Source organism: Oncorhynchus gorbuscha, linkage group LG25, assembly GCF_021184085.1.
Source record: "Oncorhynchus gorbuscha isolate QuinsamMale2020 ecotype Even-year linkage group LG25, OgorEven_v1.0, whole genome shotgun sequence".
NCBI classification, from domain to species: domain Eukaryota; kingdom Metazoa; phylum Chordata; class Actinopteri; order Salmoniformes; family Salmonidae; genus Oncorhynchus; species Oncorhynchus gorbuscha.
In genome coordinates, this window is record NC_060197.1 from 2,432,947 (window position 1) to 2,456,149 (window position 23,203).

Consider the following 23,203-nt stretch of genomic DNA (forward strand, 5'->3'; position numbering starts at 1 on the left):
TTTATCAAAATTGTATTTGTTTTCAAATTCCTTGTAGGTCTGTGTAATCTGAGGGAAATGGAGTGCATTCAGAAAGTATTCAGACCCCTTCACTTCATCCACATTTTGTTACGTTACAGCCTTGTTCTAAAATGGATTGAATTGTTTTTCCCCCTCATCAATCTACACACAATCCTCCATAATGACAAAGTGAAAACAGGTTTAGAGATTTTTGCAAATTTATAAAAAAAAAGTAAAAATGGAAATATCACATTTACATAAGGATTCAGACCCTTTACTCAGTACTTTCTTGACGCACGATTACAGCCTCGAGTCTTCTTGGGTATGACACTAGAAGCTTGGCACACCTGTATTTGGGGATTTTCTCCCATTCTTCTCTGCAGATGCTCTCATGCTCTATCAGGTTGGGTGGGGAGCGTCGCTGCACAGCTATTTTCAAGTCTCTCCAGAGATGTTCGATAGGGTTCAAGTCCAGGCTCTGGCTGGGCCACTCAAGTTCATTCAGAGACTTGTCCCAAAGCAACTCCTGCGTCTCTCAGTCCCTGCTGCTGAAAAACATCCCCATAGCATGATACTGCCACCACCATGCTTCACCGTAAGGATGGTGCCAGGTTTCCTCCAAACATGACGCTTGGCATTCTGGCCAAAGAGTTCAATCATGGTTTCATCAGACCAGAGAATCTTGTTTCTCATGGTCTGAGAGTTCTTGAAGTGCCTTTGGTAAACTCCAAGTGGGCTGTCAGGTGCCTTTTACTGAAGAGTGGCTTCCATCTGGTCCATGATTGGTGGAGTCCTGCAGAGATGGTTGTCCTTCTGGAAGGTTGGGCATTTCCACAGAGGAACTCTGGACCTCTGTCAGAGTGACCATTGGGTTCTTGGTCACCTTCCTGACCAAGGTCCTTCTCTCCCGATTGCTCAGTTTGGCCGGGCAGCCAGCTCTAGGAAGAGTCTTGGTGGTTCCAAACTTCTTCCATTTAAGAATGATGGAGGCCACTGTGTTCTTGAGGAACTTCAGTGCTGCAGAAATGTTTTGGTGCCCTTCCCCAGACCTGTGCCTTGACACAATCCTGTCTCGGAGCTCAATGGACAATTCCTTCCTTCATGGCTTGTTTTTTTTTGGCTTGCTCTGACATGCACTGTCAACTTTGGGACCTTATATAGACAGGTGTGTGCCTTTCCAAATCATGTCCAATCAATTGAATTTACCACAGGTGGACTCCAATCAAGTTGTAGAGACATCACAAGGATGATCAATGGAAACAGGATGCACCTAAGCTCAAAAAAGTCAGCAAAAAAAGAAACGTCCTCTCACTGTCAACTGCGTTTTTTTCAGCCAACTTAAAATGTGTAAATATTTGTATGAACATAACAACTGAGACATAAACTGAACAAGTTCCACAGACGTGACTAACAAAAATTGAATAATGTGTCCCAGAACAAAGGGGGGTCAAAATCAAAAGTAACAGTCAGTATCTGATGTGGCCACCAGCTGCATTAATTACTGCAGTGCATGTCCTACTCATGGACTGCACCATATTTGACAGTTCTTGCTGTGAGATATTACCCCACTCTTCCACCAAGGCACCTGCAAGTTCCCAGACATTTCTTGGGGGAATGGCCCTAGTCCTCACCCTCTGATCCAACAGGTTCCAGACCTGCTCAATGGGATTGAGATCCGGGCTCTTCGCTGGCCATGGCAGAAAGCTGACATTCCTGTCCTGCAGGAAATCACGCACAGAACAAGCAGTATGGCTGGTGACATTGTCATGCTGGAGGGTCATGTCAGGATGAGCCTGCAGGAAGGGTACCACATGAGGGAGGAGGATGTCTTCCCTGTAACGCACAGGGTTGAGATTCCCTGCAATGACAACAAGCTCAGTCCGATGATGCTGTGACACACCACCCCAGACCATGACGGACCCTCCCCCTCCAAATCAATCTCGCTCCAGAGTACAGGCCTCAGTGTAACGCTCATTCCTATGGCGGTAAACGCAAACCCGACAATCAACCCTGGTGAGACAAAACTGTGACTCGTCAGTGAAGAGCACTTTTGCCAGTCCTGTCTGGTCCAGTAACGGTGGGTTTGTGCCCATAGGCAACGTTGTTGCCGGTGATGTCTGGTGAGGACCTGCCTTACAACAGGCCTACAAGCTCTCAGTCTAGCCTCTCTCAGCCTATTGCGGAAAGTCTGAGCACTGATGGAGGGATTGTGCGTTCCTGGTGTAACTCGGGCAGTTGCTGTTGCCATCCTGTACCTGTCCCGCAGGTGTGATGTTCGGATGTACCGATCCTGGGCAGATGTGGTGCGAGGACTATCAGCTGTCCGTCCTGTCTCCCTGTAGCACTGTCTTAGGCGTCTCACAGTACAGACATTGCAATGACATTGCCTGGCCACATCTGCAGTCCTCATGCCTCCTTTCTACATGCCCAGAAAGGAGGCCTAAGGCACGCTCATGCAGATGAGCAGGGACCGTGGGTATCTTTCTTTTGGTGTTTTTCAGAGTCATTTGAAAGGCCTCGTTAGTGTCCTATGTTTTCATAACTGTGACCTTAATTGCCTACCGTCTTTAAGCTGTTAGTGTCTTAATGACCCTTCCACAGGTGCATGTTCATTAGTTGTTTATATTTCATTGAACATTTCATGGGAAACAGTGTTTAAACCCTTTACAATGAAGATCTGTAAAGTTATTTGGATTTTTACGAATTATCTTTGAAAGACATGGTCCTGAAAAAAGGGAGTTTATTTTTGTTTTAAATATTTTTTTTAAAATCTGTTTATTAAGTTTGACACACAGACAAGACAACACAAAGCAATATAAATAATATACTCAACTAGAAAAAAAATACAAATAAAAGTACAAATGAAAAAATAGCTTTAAAGATACCATACTTTAGACAAGTTAAACACACCAGGCAGAAGGCTACAAAGGTTAAAGGGCAATCTATAGTACAGGGACAGAGCAAACACCTCACCATTGTTCCTGTAAACAGTCAAGGGATAAGGGTGGAGAAATGCAACCACTCACAGACAGTCATGGCCACAGACCGACCATCCACTGGACCAAAAATAAAGTTTACAATGCTTTAAAACAAAAAAAATAGAATGATTATCCATGTAGGCGTGAACAAAATGTAAAAAATAACTGGGAAAAACAAGCTCACACTGCAGTCTCTGCCCAGGCAAGATGAACAAGGCATCCGCGGGTCACAATCAATAAGTACATGGACCTTAATGCCCCCCAGCAAAAACACAGAGAAGCTCCTCCAACCCTTAAGTCACAGGGGGGTCAAATACAGACTTATTTTAGTTTTAATTGGAATGCCATCAGAGGATGGACTGTTTAAAGTAAGACCGGAATGGAGCCCAAGCCTCATTAAACAGTTTGGGGTTCCCATGTGAATTGAATTGATTTTTTTCTAGTTTCAGAGAACACAACACATCTCTCACCCAATATTTCTAAGATGGGGGATCTGCCATCTTCCAGTTCTGTAGTATTAGCCGTCTAGCTAAAAGAGTTGTATAAGCAACAGTGTCCGACTGGATTCTTGATAGGGGGGTACCCATGGGCAGTACTCCAAAAAGGGCTGTAAGGGGAGACGGATCTATAACAGTGTCATATATATCAGAGAAACATTTAAATATTAATTCCCAGAAACCTGACAGTTTATGACAGCCCCAAAACACATGCAACAGTGTGGCTGGTTCCACTTTACATCTGACACAGGTAGGATCAAAATCCGAAAATATTCTTCCAAGTTTGGCCCCCGACCAGTGGATACGGTGAACCACCTTGAATTGAATGAGGCTGTGTCTAGTGCTAAAAGAGAACGAGTGCACCCTGTGCAGCACAGATTCCAAGGCGTCTTCCCCAAGTTCCTCCCCCAAATCCTTTCCCCATCGAGTCTTTAAAGGCACCAAAGAAGGGTTCTGTATGTCATGAATGATTGCATATACATCTGAAACTGCATCCCTAGGAAGCCCATCAACTCCAAGATGCTCTCTATAGCTGTATTCCCAGGCCTATAGGGAAATCCAAGTTTCTAGTCTGGAGATAGCGGAAAAAGTGGGATTGGGGGAGACTGAACTTTTCCTGCAGCTGAGAAAAAGAGGCAAATGTATCATCAAAGAATAATTGGGCTAGCGAGGAGAGGTCTAGTGAGTGCCAAAAGCCCCATTATTCAAAGATGGAGGAAATAAAATGTTCTGATTGATTGGGCCTGATAGAGAAAAGCCACGGAGGCTAAAGGATAAATGGAACTGATTCCAAATTTTAAGAGACTGCTTTACAATTGGGTTGACACACCTTTTGCCTAGGGACACTGGGAGAGACGAGCACAACAGAGTGGACTAGGGCCAGTAGGATCAGTCTGCAGCCAGTACAGAAGGGCTCTGAGTACCCTGAGATTGATCCAAACTTTTTAAGAACAGATAGGGCACGTGGCAATGAGGTATCAGGGTTGGAGATAAACAAAAGGAGGTCGTCAGCATAGTGAGACTTTCTGCTCCCAGCCCGCCCTGATTATACCTTGAATGGCATCATTAGAGCGTAGTGCAATGGCGAGAGGCTCGATTGCCAAAGCAAACAACAAGGGGGAGAGTGGACAACCCTGTCTGGATCCGCGGTGCAAGGGAAAATAGTCAGAGGACAAGTTATTAGTCCGTACCGAAGCCATGGGGGAAAAATAAAGAATCTTTAACCACGCAATGAATTTGGGGCCAAAGCTAAATCTATAAAGTGCAGCTGTTAGGTAATCCCACTCAACGTGGTCAAACGCTTTTTCGGCATCAAGTGAGACCACCACCTCCGGGTCCCCCGACGCTGGGGAGTACAGTATATTCATAAGGCGCCTAATATTGAAAAATAAATGCCTATTTCTCACAAAGCCAGTCTGGTCAGAGTGTATTACTTGGTGCAGCAAGCCTTCCATGCGGATGGCTAAAAGCTTAGCTAGGATTTTGTAAGAGAGATTGGGCGATAGGATCCACATTCCAGGGGTCTTTATTTTTCTTTAATAGTAATGCAATTGAAGCATGATAATGACTAGGAGGTAGCTTTGAAGTATTAAGGTACTCTGCAAATAGTCGAGACAATAATGGGCAAAGCAGACCAGAAAAAGTCCTGCAACATTTGGTTGGAAAACCGTCCGGACCTGGTGATTTACCACTTTTCATTGCGGACACTGCTGTTGCAATCTCCTCAAGCGTAAATTATTCTTCTAGACAGTCATAGGAGTCTGTATCTATTGAAGGCATATTCAAGCCATTAAAGAAGGACTCAATCAGCAAAGGGTCTAGAGGGGATTCAGAGGTCTATAGCGCAGAGTAAAATTGTTTAAATTGATCATTGATCTCTTTATGTATAACTGTGGTGGCACCAGACGGGGTCCTTATTTTGCGATTAAACGTGAGGCCTCAGTTTTACGGATCTGATGCGCAAGGAGTTTACTGGCCTTGTCGCCTTGTTCATAGACTTTGTATCGAGCTCGCAAGAGTAACTGTTCAGCTTGCCTGGTAGAAAGCTCATCAAATTCAGATTGGAGTAGTTGGCGCTCTTTATGCAGATCAGAGGAAGGATCCGTAGCATACTTCTCATCCAATGTAGCTATGGACTCGCTCAGGTCCCGAAGTCGCTGAGAGCGAACTTTGTTTTGGTTGGCTGTATAAGAAATCATTTGGCCATGTAGGTATGCTTTAAGAGACTCCCATATGGTAGAGCTGGACATACCTGGTGTTGAATTAGTTTCTAGGAATAAGGTGATTTCAGAAGAGATGAAATTGACAAACTCCTTATCTGAGAGTAAAATGGGGGTGAGACGCCATTGATAACACATAGGAGGTCGCTGGGGAAACTCTAGTTCAAGCACTAATGGTGAATGGTCAGTGATAACAATACTCTCGTAAGTACACTGCCGAAGGTTAGGCAGAAGTTTTTTGTCCAAAAAGAAGTAATCAATCCAGGAGTATGTTTGATGAACATGAGAATAAAAGGAATACTGTCTATCTGTAGGATGTAGGAAAAGCCAGGTCTCAAACATAGCATATTTCTGAAGAAAGGATTGAATAAGTAGGGCACATTTAGATGGGCCTGTATTTGTTTGTGAGGACTTGTCAAGAACTGGGGACACGTTACAGTTGAAATCCCCCTAAAATCAACAAATGAGAATCTAAATTGGGAATAGCAGACAGAAAGGAATAAATTCAACTTGTGTCATCCCAATTGGGAGCATAAACACTAGCCAAAACAAGAGGGGTAGAAAACAGTTCACCGGTTACTATGACGTATCGTCCCTTAGGATCAGCAATAACCTCAGAAGCTACAAAGGGAGTAGCTTTATCAACCAGAATAGCAGCACCTCTTGATTTACTATGAAAGTTTGAGTGGAACACTTGACCAACCCAGTCCTTATGCATCCTAAAATGCTCAACAGTTCCATGAAATGTACTTGATTGCATTATTTCGGCCCCTCTGGGCATTCCCGTTATTCAACCCTGTCATTAGAGCATAGAATGGAAAAGCAATGAGCGCCCAAAACCCCCAGAATAACTTGTCTCAGAGTAATAATGTACGGTGGTAGATGTTTGGAAAAAATACAGAAAAAAACTAAAAAGACAGAATGACAACATTAGAACAGAACAATTCAACCTGCCCCCCCACCCCCTCCCCCCATCCCAGACAATACCTCCCCAAACAAGGTACAAGCCTAAATAGAACATGTTCTTTTCGCACAGTATGTCTGTGAGAGTGCGGTCTTAAACCTAAACCCACAGTCCCGCTCTTTAAAGTCGCGTTTTGGTAGTGGATCAAGCAGCAAAAATAACAATTTTTATGTTGTTGTTTTTTTATTAAAAAAAGGCAAATCCCTTGTGCAAACGGAATGACAAAAGCACCACTTGTAGATGTATATAATTATATTCTCAGTCTTATAACATGCATTGAGAGAGAAAATAAGTCAAATGTATAAAGGCTCTCAGCCAAAAATCGAATTTGAAGTAAGGAAATCGTAGTAAGACTATCAAAAATAATAGTAATTATAATAGTAGTCTAGTTGACTGAGACAGCTTACAAACAATACCAAAAAACTACGTGTGCGCAACGTTGAACGTTTGCTGGGCGTAAATGACGCTCAAAACTTTTAAAATTGAAGTGAGACCCCAAAAACCGTGTAGCCTCGGGAGACATTTACTGTTTACTGGGTCAATGCAAACGGATGCAGTAAACAAACAACCAAAAATATTTTGAGTCACTGAGACACTGTGTAAACAAACAGAATAGGTGATCGAAACAGCCTAGAAACACAGGAGTTAAGTAAAACCTTAATACAATTCAATTAAAATGACTGAATGCTTGTAAGGCACGCACACTAGATGATCAAAACATTAGATCACATCAAATAAGCCTGAATGGTTTCGCCAACTATACAAGACTAGCCTGTTATATCTAAACATAATTGTACCACAGGTGGGTTACTTACTATCCACAGTTCGCAAGCAACAGTTGCTTAACTGTGAGCATGTTCAAGACTTCTTGATGTGACGTTGAATGTGAGCCATAGCCTCATCCGGAGATTCAAATGTGTAGTCTTTACCCTCATGAGATATCCATAAACGGGCCGGGAATCGCAGTCCATACTTCACACTTGGATGGTCCCAAAGTACTCGTTTGGCCTGCCCGAAAGCTGCGCGCTGCCTGGAAACAGTGGGGGAGTAGTCCTGGTAGATGGAGAAGCTCTGTCCTTGAAAGCTCAAAGTGGTATTGCGGGCTCGTCGGAGGATCTCCATCTTCTCATGAAAAAAGTGCACTCGAAGAATTATGTCACGGGGCCTCTCCCCATCCCGGGGCTTTGGGCGCAGCGACCGGTGGGCTCGATCAATCAGGGACTTTTCATCGAAGGCAAGAACATCCTTCAGCAGCCCTGAAACGAAATCCATGGCGCGATGCATTTCCTCTGACTCTGGGACTGATACAAGTCTCAGATTATTGCGGCGAGAGAATCCCTCTAAACTCACACAGCTCTCCTTCACCTTTTTCAAATCCTCAGCTAGGCGTTTAACTTCAGCCTCCAGGGTTGTAGTTAAGTCGGAGACATTAGTAGCGGAGGTCTCCAGTGCTGCAATAGTTGTAGTGTGTGACGCAGTTGTTGTTTTGAGTGATGTGATTGCTGGCACAGTCTCATTCCGCAGGATGGTTAAATCTGCTTTTAACGTATTAGAAACCTCCGGTATTCTGGCCTCAATCGTAGCAACCATCTGTGTTTTCATTTCAACTATCTCAGAGCGTAGTAGTTTGATGGCCTCGAACATGTTCATTTCAGTGCCGCCAGGCCAAGCCGCACCCCCGGGTAAAGTGTGCGTCCCCGGGCCCTCAGACTCAGGAGAGGGCGGTGATGAGAGCGGGTCTTGTAGGCTGGGTTTTCTCAAAGTCATGCTTTTGGCCTTATGTTTGGTCGACATGCTGACATTCGGAAGCAAAGTAGTCTTGGTTTTTACGGAAAGGGATCACCAAATTAATATTTGAAAATAAATACGGTTCTGCTGCAAAATTCACGTAAACTTTAAGAATACCACGGGAGCAAACAGAAAACACGTCAGTCGCACATGGCGTCCCTCCTCACAAACTTGTTTTAAATGTTTAATACATTTGCAAAATAATTCTAAAAACCTGTTTTCACTATCATTATGGGGTATTGTGTGTAGATTGATGAATATTTTTTATTTATTTAATCCATTTTAGAATATGGCTGTAACAAAACAAATGTGGAAAAAGTCAAGATGTCTGAATACTTTACGAATGCAAAGAATGTGTCTCTAATATGGTCATACATTTGGCAGGTTAGGAAGTGCAGCTTAGTTTCCACATCATTTGTCTTCTCTTGAGAGCCAGGTCTGCCTATGGTGGCCTTTCTCAATAGCAAGGCTATGCTCACTGAGAGTCTACATAGTCAAAGCTTTCCTTAATTTTGTTTCAGTCAGTTGTCAGGTATTCTGCCACTGTTACACTCTGTTTAGGGCCAAATAGTATTCTAATTTACTCTGTTAATGTAATTATCGTTTTGTTTTCTCATTGGTTTGGTTGGGTCTAATTGTGTTGCTGTCCTGGGGCTCTCTAGGTTAATCTCTCTATAGGTGATGGCTTTGAAATGGAAAGTTTGGGAATCGCTTCCTTTTAGGTGTTTGTAGAATTGAATGGCTCTACTGGATTTTGATAATTAGCTTGTATCGGCCTAAATCTGCTCTGCATGCATTGTTGGTGTTTTAAGTTGTATAAGGAGGATATTTTTGCAGAGTTCTGTATGCACTCTCTCCCCTCTGGTAAACAGAGTTGGGGGTTAGAGGTAGCATGGGGCAAAAGGCTTAATACAGAGGAGAATGGGCTAATTTATTTACTACATACTAACTATTGCACACACACACACACACACACACACACACACACACACACACACACACACACACACACACACACACACACACACACACACACACACACACACACACACACACACACACACACACACACACACACACACACACACACACACACACACACACCCCTACATATTCACACCCACACACACCTCCATTATCTAGTGGTGTGTCTGTACCGGGAGTGAGATTTGTCTCCATTTAAGCCCCTTCATAATGACCCCTTAATGTAAATACAGAAGTCATCTTCACCCATCTCCATGATGACAGGCACCTCCCCCTCGCCCTATCCGTACATCAATCAGACCAACAGCTGTCCTTTACTGGCTGGTTAAGGTGACAGACCACGCCCCCTCATAGGCCCTCTATTGTGGACAGAGAAAACCTGAGTTCTCAAGGTAACAACAATCCCCAAAGCTTGAGTAAAGTAGGGAGTGTGTGTGTGTGTGTCTATTGTTATGCGCATGAGTGTAACGTATGTGTGTGTGTGTACATGTCTCTGTTTGCCTGTTGATCCCAGTAGGCTTTACTGCAGTGGTAGTGTGCAGAGTCAGGGTCAAATTCATTTAGGCTCTAGTCAATTCCATCACATGAAGTTGACATGCAACTGTAATGGGAAAAGTAGCCTCTCCATAGCATAGCTGTTGTTCCCATTTCAGTTTGCTGTTGTTCCCATTTCAGTTTGCTGTTAATTTCATCTCCTGAATAGAGTGGTGCTAAAAAGATTTTTTTTTTTTTAAATGGCCACCATCAATTTCCAGTGTTTTCTTTCTCAGGCTAATGGAAACCAAATCAATGATTTATCTCCCCGTCGTCCAACATCTCATGAATATGAAACGATGTGTCCCACATCGAGGTTTCCTAGTTGAAGGAAGAAGCTCAAACCGTTTCCCTCGCCACTCGGCGGGCTGAAACCTCAAAGAGAAACAGAACATGAAAATACTTCCTAGCGAGTTAGTGTGGCGGAATGTTCCAGCGTCAGAGAAATAGAAACTAACAATAGTGAAGTTTGAAGTAACCCCCGGTACTTGAAAGAGACCGGGCAGAAGCGTCGGCGCGGCTTTATTCAATATTAATTATATCTAAAGGCATTTCAGAGCAGGAGAAGAGATCACAGATTTATAAAATAAAGAAAAAAGGGCCAGGCGGGGATGAGAGAATTCCCCAGACTGGACTAGTATAATACTAATGGGAAGGGAATGACAAGGATAGGGTGGTATGTGTGGGTGATGGTATGTGGGTCATTCTTAAAATACGGTGGCATTTGGGCAAGGAGTTTTGGAAAACAGGAACTTATTTTTCTCTAATTTTTCATTTGTATGTGTTTGGGTACATCTTCCCATTCAAAATCAACTAACACGGTAGCTTAATGACTTTAAACAATTGATACCATTATGATAACATTGTGCCACCAGTAGGAATAGTAACACCAATGACCGTAACACCAATGAGACATTTGAGATAAAGGAGGATTTTCTGAAATGGAGGCTTCACATGCTCAAATCTATGGTCATCAAGCCTTTACAAAACATTTACTGAAGTGATATGATTAAATATTTTGCTCACAATGTTATTTCCCTTCATTTCAATTGACATCAAGTGACACTTTGTATTTATACGCACTGCAGTGGAAAGCGGCCTTTTACAGGCTCCCGACTATTTCGGCTATTTTATGTTGATCTAAACTTCTTCTGTACATAATGTCTCCCCCTTCATTTCCTATGACCCGAAAATGGCTTCTGGACTTCAGAACGGCGATCACTAACCTCGATTTGGATGAAGATTTCTACAAGTCGGCAGCTCTAAACATTCTGCTTACTCCGGACTAGGCCCTAATCCCTAGGACCCCGCTAAAAAACGCAGGCCAGGCTGCCTCCTAACAAGATTACGTCGACGAACATGCATCATCTAGACAGGCCGTCTTAGGTAAGGCTAGGGGGCGGGGTGGGTCTCTCAACAGGAGCTGGTGCACAATCTCTAATGTTAATGGAAGTGTCAAGTTTTTGCTTGCCTGAGTGAGAATAACTCAAACTGTAGACCATACTATTTACGAGTTCTCATCTCTATTTTTCATAGTTGTCTATTTACCACTATAAACTGATGCTGGCACAAAGACTGCACTCAGCGAGCTGTATACGGCCATAAGCAAACAAGAAAATGCTTTCCAGAGGTGGCACAACTTTGTGGCCGGTTATTTTAATGCAGGGAAACTGAAAGGAACCAGGAGAGGGAGCACCCCCCTATCCACATCGATGGGACAGTAGTGGAGAGGGTAGTAAGACTTAAGTTACTCAGCGTACACATCACAGACAAACTGAATTGGTCCACCCACACAGACAGCAACCTCAGGAGGCTGAAGAAATTTGGCTTGTCACCAAAAGCACTCCCAAACTTCGACAGATGCACAATCGAGAGCATCCTGTCAGGCTGTATCACCGCCTGGTACGGCAACTGCTCCGCCCACAACCGTAAGGCTCTCCAGAGGGTAGTGAGGACTGCACAACGCATCACCGGTGGCAAACTACCTGCCCTCCAGGACACCTACACCACCCGATGTCACAGGAAAGCCATAAAGATCATCAAGGACAACAACCACCCGAGCCACTACCTGTTCACCCCGCTATCATCCAGAAGGCGAGGTCAGTACAGGTGCATCAAAGCAGGGACAGAGAGACTGAAAAACAGCTTCTATCTCAAGGCCATCAGACTGTTAAACAGCCACCACTAACATTGAGTGGCTGCTGCAAACACACTGACTCAACTCCAGCCACTTTAATAATGGGAATTGATGGAAATTGAGGTAAAATATACCACTAGCCACTTTAAACAATGCTACTTAATATACTGTTTACATACCCTACATTACTCATCTAATATGTATATACTGTACTCGATACCATCTACTGCATTTTGCCTATGCCGTTCTGTACCATCACTCATTCATAGATCTTTATGTACATATTCTTTATCCCTTTACACTTGTAGTAGTTTTGGAATTGTTAGGTTAGATTACTCGTTGGTTATTACTGCATTGTCGGAACTAGAAGCACAAGCATTTCGTATGTGACAAATACATTTGATTTGAAAATCATTTTTACCAGCATGTCACCTGTAGTCCACACACAGAAAGGCATACAAGGCTCTCACTTGCCCACCCTTTGGCAAATCTGACCATAACTCTATCCTCCCAATTCCTGCTTACAAGCAAAAACTGAGTGACACACTTAATACAGAAGTGGTCCGATGAAGCAGATTCTAAGCTACAGGACTGTTTCGCTAGCAGAGACTGGAATATGTTCAGGGATTTATCCGATAACATTGAGGAGTTTACCACATCAGTCACCGGCTTCATTAACAAGTGCCTCGACGACGTCGTCTCCACAGTGAACATAGGTACATATCCCAACCAGAAGCCATGGATTACGGGCAACATCCGCACTGAGCTAAAGGCTAGAGCTGCTGCTTTCAAGGAGCGGGACACTGATCCAGACGCTTATAATTAATCTCGCTACTGCCGCCGATGAGCCATCAAACAGGCAAAGCAGGACTAAGATCGAAACCTACTACGCCGGCTCTGATGCTCATTGGACGTGGCAGGGCTTGCAAACTATCACGGATTACAAAGGGAAACCAAGCCACAAGCTGCCCGGTGACGCAAGCCTACTAGATGAGCCATACATGAGAGCACCAGCTGTTCCAGAGGACAGTGTGATCTCGCTCTCCATGTGAGTTCGACCTTTAAACACGTTAACATTCACAAGGCCGAGTGGCCAGATGGCCTACATACTCAGAGCAGCTGGCAAGTGTCTTCACTGACATTTTTCAACCTTTCCCTGACCATGTCTGTAATACCTACGTTTCAAGCAGACCACCATAGTACCTGTGCCAAGAACGCCAAGGTAACCTGTTTTAATGACTATTGCCCCTTAGCAATCACATCTGTAGGCATGTAATGTTTTGAAAGGCTGGTCATGGCTCACATCAAGAACATCATGAGAGACTCCAGATGACAAAATCTTATTGCACGCCCCACTGCCCTCACCCACCTGGATAAGAGGAACACCAGTATGAGAATGTTGTTAACTTCTTGAGTGTAGGGGAGTATTTTCACTTTTGGCTAAAACACGTACCCATTTGAAACTGCCTATTTCTCAGGCCCAGAATCTAAAATATGTATATAATTGTCAGATTAGGATGGAAAACACTCTAAAGTTTCCAAAACTGTCAAAATATTGTCTGTGAGTACAACAGATCTGATATTGCAGGCGAAAACCTGAGGAAAATCCAACAAGGAAGTGCTGTTTTTCCTGAAAGCTCTCTGTTCCATTGGATGCCTTGCCTCCATTTAAACCAGATTCAAGAAAACGGCAACACTGGACAAGCCCTGGATGACTGAAGGAATAAAGGCTGCCATCAGGAAAAGACAGGAGATTTTCAACAGGGGGGAAATCAATGGGATGGAGAAAATATTGAAACACAGTGCAAATTCTTATCAAGGAAGCAAAAACAAACTAATACAAAACTGAAATCCAGGACCTAAAGAAGAGAAGCCCTTAAGGAATGATGGGACTTCATTAACAAAGGTCTGGGACGACAGAAAACATCAGGAGGGAGAATACAGGTGGAGGGAATTGAAGACAACGACGTGGCTGATGTTTTTCATGTATTTTTTGCTGAAGCATGGACAAGCACCACACCTCTTGCCAACTTACCCCTGCCCGTGCCTACAAGTCAGGTTGAGCTGTGCTGCATTGGCCAGATAAAGCAAGCTCTAACCAGACTCAGTCCACGTAAATCTTGTGGGCCTGATGGCATTCCAAGCCTGACTACTAACAGAGCATGCAGAAGATCTAGCCCCTGTCCTCACACACATAGTTAACACCTCCTACTGGCAGGGGACTGTATGTGTGTCCACATACCTAAAGTGTCCAACCCAGGTACAATGAGTGACTGGAGGCCCATCTCTCTAACTTCATGCCCTGGAAAAATCCAGGAGAACTTCATCAAAAAACTCCTGGTTGACAGCTACACACTCCAGAAAACCAACTATGGTGAGGGTGATACTTGCTGATATGTCCAAAGCCTTTGATCGAGTACATCACGCGCAAAGCTCCTAAAACATCTGTCTGACATTGAACTGTGTCCAACGTGCCTGGCTCAGCAGCTACACCATCCAACCTGACCGAGCTTGAGAAAATCTTCAGAGAAGAATGGGAGAATCTCCCCAAATACATGTGTGCCAAGCTTGTAGCGTCATACCCAAGATGACTCAAGGCTGTAATCGACTTCAAAGGTGCTTCAACAAAGTACTGAGTAAAGAATCTGAATACTAATGTAAATGTGATAGTTCCGTTTTTTATTTGTAATACATTTGCAAAAATGTATAAAAAAACTGTTTTTGCTTTGTCATTATGGGGTATTGTGTATAGATTGATGAGAGAAAAACAAATTAAATCCATTTTAGACTAAGGCTGTAACATAACAAAATGTGGAAAAGTATTCAGACACATAAGCAGTTTCTCTCTCTCTCTCTGCATAAAATAAACCGACCATATCTTACAACAGCCAAACCAATACTACTGTATTTACCACACTGTAAAAAAGCCATTTAACCAATTGCTTAATCAGCATTATTCTGTGAGTTGAGTGGACTTCAAAAAAGCAATGAAGTGGATTCAACCCATAAATATCAAGGCAACCAGCTGCAATACGATTTCTAGTTTGCACAACACTAGATTTTAGATTGCTCAAGATTTATTGACTAAAATGACAAACTGATGTTTGCTTAAAACCACGCCCATCATTCTCATATTTCCCAGCATGCTCCACTACAGGTTGATTATCAGAAGTGTTTGTTAAAATAACTGTGTTTTGCATGTACATTGATCGGTTGATTAATCTTATACTACACAAAAATAAATAACAAATGTTTCTAAACTAATCCAATCTGTTAGTAGTCGGATTTCTGGCAACAGTTACTGACATGGCTGTTCCAGTGTAGATGATTTAGGTAGTCTCATCAGTGATGCCAATTTAGAAACTGTGTTACTAGATTTAGCAACTTTTCAGAGTACCCTAGCAACTTTTTTTTCAAACAGCACCTAGCAACAAATTTAGCTACTTTTTTAGCAACTTCTGAAAAGTGACTCAAATGCTAAAATGCATTTTCCCTCTAAATGACACACAACCGATTTTCTCTGTCACACACTCAGTCAAAACACACGTGCCTGGCTGCAAAAGTGCATTGTGAGTGACATCAGCTGCAGGCGCTCAGCTCATGCACAGGCAGCAGGCCAGCAGCAATTTCAGCTAATTGCAAATCATTGTTGGCTGACTTGGGAAGTGAAGATAGTTGGTCACAAATGATTTGATCTTGAACAGAACTTACAACATCAATCAACATGTCTCAATCAAAATTGTACAGCCAGAAGTACAGAAAAGAGTGGGAGTCTGTACCTGAATTTAAAGGCTGGCTGAAGCCAGTAATTGGGGATGATTGTCGGGCATACTGTGAGTACTGCAGATCAGATCTGCTTGCAACAATGTATGACATCAAAAAACATTGTGCTACAGCAAAGCATATAAATCAAATCCGTACAACCCCACAACTCAGTCTACATTACCACAGTTGGTTAAGAAAGTGGATAACTGCAAAAGTGCAGAAGCTACTATGGCAACGGCCACTGCGGAGCATTGTTCCCTGCTAGCATGCGACCATTTAGGTATGGCTTGTAAAAGCTGCCTTTTCAGATTCTGTGGCAGCAACAAACTTCCAATTGGACCGCACTAAGTGCACAGAAATGATTAGGGGAGTACTGGCTCCTTATTTTCTCAAAAGGGTAACATCAGATGTGGGGGATGAGAAGTTCAGTCTCCTTTTGGATGAGTCCACTGATGTCAGTGTCTCGAAATACCTCGGTGTGGTGATTCGGTATTTCAGTGCTAAAAAAAATAATTGTTGTGTCCACATTTCTCAGGCTGGTTGAATTGGAGGGGGGCGATGCCAGTTCAATAGTAAAGGCGGTAGTTTAGTTTCTTGAGAAGTGTAACCTTAAAAAAGAGAATCTGCAGGGTATCGGCACTGATAATGTGTCCGTTATGACTGGGGTGCTCATCGGGGTGCACAAGAGTTTGAAGGAAGAATGTGCATTGCCCAATTTGGTACTCATCCGCTGTGTGTGCCATTCTTTACAATTGGCTGTCAGTGCAGCATCCAAAGAAACCATCCCTAGGAGTGTTTACTTAATCAGGGAAACCAACAACTGGTTTTCGATTTGGCGTGTGGCATACAAAGCAGTGTATGCCACCATTATTTGTGGCCTGAAACCCCTGCAGATCACGATGTACAAGTTGCAGTGAAGTCATTTGAGGGAGAGCAAACAGATCCTGTCAAGCTTTAGGACAATCTGGTATACCTCTTAACATCAATTTGCAGCAGAGAAGTCAACCCTATGGTAAAAATGGATGTCCTGAAGGATGCCATTGATGGACATCTCGGTCCATCACCATACCTTGGGTACCTTTTAGAGAGCATGGTGTACCAACTCAGTCTTGCGCCAGAGGACGAAAAGGCCATTCGGAGACAGTGCACCAGCTACATTGTTGCTTTAAGCAAGGAGCTGCAAGCAAGGCTCCCAGACAACCTAGACACCTTGCGAAACATGGCCTTGTTCAGTGTTAAGGAAACGCTAAAGCACAATAAAGGCACCACTGAAATGACTAAAGTAGCTGAGCTACTGGGATACCAGCCCCAAACAATTGATAACATTGTTTCCCAATGGAGAAACATCCATCTGTTTAGGTGGGACTCAACTGAAAATACAGTCGAGTTTTGGAGTGAAGTCAAAAACTACACGGACTCTTCCGGGGCAAATCCATTTGAAGAACTGTGCAAAGCTGCACTCGCTGCCCTCTCCTTGCCACACTCTAATGCAGAGGTTGGCTGTTCAGCCAAATGAGTGTGGTCATGTCAAAGTTAAGAAATAGAATGTCACTGCACACTCAACTCCATACTCCTGGTGCGGTATGGACTGAAGCTGACTGGTGATACCTGTTACCAGCATAAACTACCAAGTGAAGTTCTGCAGCAGTTTGGCACCACAGCAGCGTACAGCTTTAAAGCCACTCCATCCTCTTCTGCTGGTTCCAGCTCCGTGACAATGCAGTTGGACAGTGAAGATGAAGAGGAGTTCCTTGCCAATCTATGATTCATCATATTTACAGTACGTATGCAAGGAGTGGACTTTCTGGAACTGGCGGAGACACACAGCTGATGGTGGCAGTGTGTACTGCAATGTGTGCGAGAACAGTGGCAATATCTGGAGGAAACCATTGGGCAGCTAGCCAGCCAGGCAGCACAACAACCTGGAGAGAGCTGGAGAGAGATGCCTAGCACATACATCATTATTGGGTTAAGTTGCTTGTTCAATAAGATAGCATATATACTTTGTTATTAGCTTGTACCTATAATTGTTGATCATTTAGGTAGCATGTTAACTAACTACCAATACACTGCTTAGAACTATAATTGTTCAGAATGTGTAGGTTTGCTAGTTTAAAAGAAAATACATCAAATGTAACTGTTCAATAATGTGTAATTGTCCAATAATTCAATGTGTTGTGTTTAAAAATTAAAAATATGTGATCATATCAAATGTGCAGTGTTTATATTACTTTTACAAATAAAAAAATATGATAATAATCAAAAAAATCTAAACTAACAAACGTCAAATTATATTTTTCGCCGGGATGGCCAGTCAATTTGACTAACGTTATTGTGTATTCTACGCAATGACTCAGTTTTGCGTTATTACGTAACGAAAAATTAGTTGGCAACAGAATCTTGAATTAATCTTCTCAGGTTCATTCTCAGGGCTCCACACTAACATTTCCCCTTGGTGGTACTGGTACCACTAACATTTCCCTTGGTGGTACTGGTACCACTAACATTTCCCCTTGGTGGTACTGGTACCACTAACATTTCCCTTGGTGGTACTGGTACCACTAACATTTCCCTTGGTGGTACTGGTACCACTAACATTTCTCCTTGGTGGTACTGGTACCACTAACATTTCCCTTGGTGGTACTGGTACCACTAACATTTCTCCTTGGTGGTACTGGTACCACTAACATTTCCCTTGGTGGTACTGGTACCACTAACATTTCCCCTTGGTGGTACTGGTACCACTAACATTTCCCCTTGGTGGTACTGGTACCACTAACATTTCCCTTGGTGGTACTGGTACCACTAACATTTCCCTTGGTGGTACTGGTACCACTAACATTTCTCCTTGGTGGTACTGGTACCACTAACATTTCCCTTGGTGGTACTGGTACCACTAACATTTCCCTTGGTGGTACTGGTACCACTAACATTTCCTCCTACTGGTACCACTAACATTTCCCTTGGTGGTACTGGTACCACTAACATTTCTGGTACCACTTTTCCCTTGGTGGTACTGGTACCACTAACATTTCCCCTTGGTGGTACTGGTACCACTAACATTTCCCCTTGGTGGTACTGGTACCACTAACATTTCCCTTGGTGGTACTGGTACCACTAACATTTCCCTTGGTGGTACTGGTACCACTAACATTTCCCTTGGTGGTACTGGTACCACTAACATTTCTCCTTGGTGGTACTGGTACCACTAACATTTCCCTTGGTGGTACTGGTACCACTAACATTTCCCTTGGTGGTACTGGTACCACTAACATTTCCCTTGGTGGTACTGGTAACACTAACATTTCCCCTTGGTGGTACTGGTACCACTAACATTTCCCCTTGGTGGTACTGGTACCACTAACATTTCCCTTGGTGGTACTGGTACCACTAACATTTCCCTTGGTGGTACTGGTACCACTAACATTTCCCTTGGTGGTACTGGTACCACTAACATTTCTCCTTGGTGGTACTGGTACCACTAACATTCCCCTTGGTGGTACTGGTACCACTAACATTTTCATTTGGAAGCATCAGACCATATTTTGGTCGCAACCGAAAACATTGTAGCGTCACACTATATAAACAATTATTAACCACTTAAAAAGCATTGTGAATGACTTTGTAAGAGGTGTAGTAGACGGCAGAGATGGTATTCAATAAATAAGTGCTTTCATCTAACGTATCCATGCAGGAATGCATGAGTCAAGATATTTTGATGTGCAACCTTATTCAGTGATTTTCATTAATTTTGGGTTGACAATTTGGCTATTGTTCAATTTTACTGTTAAAATAGGGCTCCAGATTTGTATTTTGTTCAATAGAGATGCATTTTTTGTTAATATTTATTTTTGTATTTTTCTTACTTTTTAACTCTGCATTGTTGGCAACGGGCTTGTAAGTAAGCATTTCACTGTAAAGTCTAGACCTGTTGTATTCAGCGCATGTGACCAATAAGATTTTATTTGACTAAATATTTATGTTTGCTAATATCATAGGCTAATTTATTTGGGGCTCATTCACCACCTGAGTTAGAGGAAACAAAGAAAACACCATAGCTAGATCACTAACTCTAAACATAATACCCACTGCTTGTACTGTAGCCATGTACTAATCTAACAGTAAATGCAATGTCCTAAAAATACATTGTAGTTGTAGCCTACTACCCACTGTGTATTTCACACTATCTGTATCTCAATGCCATATCAAATGTATTGGTTGTAAAATAGTTATATAGAGCACAATATTGAGAATTGAGAAATAAAAAGTATACCTACAGAAAGCTGAGAACCCTCTCTCTATTTTCAACAGCGACAACATTAGTTGCTCCCAAATCGGTGTTTCTCCCGCAACTGGATTGTGAAATGTTATAGCCTACAACCAGAACATTTTTTGTTTACTCCCGGTGCGCGGGGGAGTTGGTGTCTCATCACAGCAGCAGGCCCCAGCGAAACAGGCACAGGGGCAGGGCAAAAACTGTCATTACAGGAATCATCAGGATAATAAACATTACTGTTTGACCAAATCATGATTTTAGCCTCCTAAAAAAATAGGACGTTTGGAGTAAGATGACCATGTAGAATGAGCAGCAAGCACCAATACAACTAATACATATTTTTTTACTCACACAGCCAATGTGACTAAACTGTTGCAGTCTGAGGCCCTGATTCTGAACGTAGGTTGTGGGTGATTAAAAGTTCCATTTGTTGGATATTCCAATAGGAACTACTGTACACATAATTTTGCAAGCCAGCAATATGTGACTTGCAGACTTGCTGTGGCCTGTAAACCAGGAGTTTCAGACCACGGAGTTAGGGTGTAACTAGGCCCTCAAAGAAAAGTCTTATGATATACTGTATGTAATGTATTGTCATAGAGAGATTAACTTGATAAGGTAGCAAATAAGGTAGAATACATTCTCAAGTTGAATTGAATGTCCACAACAAATTGATGAGTGAACATACATTTCAACTTGAGAATATGCCCAAATGTTGAGCAAACTAAAAATCCAATTGCAGCTCAACATGTTATACATCTATTGTTAGAGTGCACTCAGACTGCTAGCCAATGCAACTGGATTATTAAGATATACTTTAGCCTTAGTGTGCCATGAAACTCATTCTGCATGGAGATACAGTCATGGTGGCTGCTAGCTGGAATGTCGATTGGACATCCGCTCTTGTATAATACATAAATAAAGATTAGGCAGGGGCTGTAACAGACATGTACACAGACACACACACGCAGGGTTGCACAGTCTTTTTGTATCATTATTCAAATGTTTGTTGTGATAAAGCTGTAAAATAGGGAATAGGAATTACATCTCCCTCCCTCAATATTTTATTTATTTCTTTACCTTGGTCTCACTCTGTCTAGATCTGTATACTCTCTCCCTCTGTCCCTCTCTCCCTCCCTCGCTGTCACTCTCTCCCTCCCTCAATGTCCCTCTCTCCCTCTGTCCCTCTCTCCCTCTGTCCCTCTCTCCCTCTGTCCCTCTCTCCCTCCCTCGCTGTCCCTCTGTCCCTCTCTCCCTCCCTCGCTGTCCCTCTCTCCCTCCCTCTCTGTCCCTCTCTCTCTCCCTCGCTGTCCCTCTCTCTCTCCCTCTGTCCCTCTCTCTCTCCCTCTGTCCCTCTCTCTCTCCCTCTGTCCCTCTCTCTCTCCCTCTGTCCCTCTCTCTCTCTCTCCCTCTCTCCCTCTGTCCCTCTCTCCCTCTGTCCCTCTGTCCCTCTCTCCCTCTGTCCCTCTCTCCCTCTCTCCCTCTATTGGTGTTGCACACTGTTTTATGATCTTCAGAAACAGAGCACACACACACACACGCAAGCAAGTGTTCGCGAAGCATGCAACAAATAAAATGTGATTTGACACACACGTCTTGAACCAATACCACAAGCTCCCTGTCACGTATGATGAGTTTTAAATCATGCACATGTCCAAGTACAGGCCAAGCTAAAACATGTGTGACCTGTCACAGAGAGATCAATGCACAAACACACAGTGAAATGTCACGGAGGAAGTTCATGCATACTAAATGATACACATGTAGTCTCTCTCACCACGCTACCAGAGGTGAAAGAGCAGAAAAAAGGAGTGGATGGGAGGATGAAAGAGAGGAAGACACTGATAGTTCACAGAGTTGTGTGTGTGTGTGTTGGATTACGTTTATTGCGTGTGTGTTTTGTAAGTAATCTGTGTGTTGTGCCACTGTCTTGTGGGTCTGGGGGTATATTGAATGGAATAAGTACAGGGATGAAGAAACAGGAAGGATAGGAGGAGAGGAAGAGAAAGAGAGCAGTAACCAGAGAGAGAGAGAAGAGAGAGATTGAGAAAGATAAATTATAAAGAGTGAAAGGGAGCAGAGAGAGAGTGAGGTTGGAAAGGAGAGGAGAAAACAAGAGCAGATGAGAGAATATACAAGGATAATGTGAGTGAAGAAGGAAAAAGAGAGGGTAGAAGAAGAGGAGAGATAAAGAGACAGGGTAGAAGAGAAGGAGAGAAGGAGAGAAAGAGAGATTGAGAAAGATAAATTATAGAAGACCCACCAGAAAACCAAGAAAACGACACAAACCCAACAAAAACACAAGTAACTTCCCCTCTCTCCTACCCTCTCCACTCACCATAAACTGCACGTTGTCGAAGCCGTTAGCCAGTAGGTGGTTCTCGTATTGGACCAGTCCAATGCTGTCCAGCCATTGGCCCACAGACTGCATGGGGCACCGGGGACCTATGAGGGGGTGAAGGGGCAGACGCTTCAGGAGGGAGTAGCCATCCACCCGGTAACACCGGCAATCGGGCTGGGAGAGCTGGCACTGCCACATCATGTTGCGGGCAATGTGGCTGTCGAACGAGCCCGCCATGGTAGAGGAAGAGTGTGGAGGAGAGAGGCAAGAGAGGGGGAGGATGGTAGGATGGATGGGGGGGTTGGAGGATGGGGGTTGGGGTTAGGCTTGGCTGAGGGTTACGAGCATGGCTTAGGGGTGAGGATGGAGGGGCGAAGCATGCTAGGGTGCTGGGGCACAAGGAGGGTAGGGGGATAAGTTTAGGGTGGTTGGAGGTAGATCCAGGAATTGGGAAAAGAGGGGGAGGGCTAGGGTTAGATCCAGAGAAGAGGTGCCGTCCTGGGGGTAAGATCCACGAGAGAGTGGGTGCAGAGGCTGGAGGTGGTAAGATAGATCCGATAGATGCGTGTCTTGCTGCTGCTTTCCTTTCACGCTCTCAGCTGTTGCTTTTGCCTGCCTGTTCGCCTCGCTTGTGTATGTGTACGAGTGTGTGTGCGCGCGTGTGTGTACGTGTCAGCAGGAGAGAGAGAGAGAGAGAGAGAGAGAGAGAGAGAGAGAGAG

General features: G+C 43.6%; 1 protein-coding gene across 1 annotated transcript in view; it reads right to left on the reverse strand.

The window, feature by feature from the left end:
* The window catches only part of LOC124013588 (ankyrin repeat and sterile alpha motif domain-containing protein 1B-like), a 474,760-nt gene that overhangs the window by 80,566 nt on the left and 370,991 nt on the right, over positions 1–23,203 (reverse strand). The window contains 1 exon segment of the mRNA XM_046327903.1: positions 22,481–22,587. Within this exon segment, the coding sequence (XP_046183859.1) occupies positions 22,481–22,587 (107 nt within the window).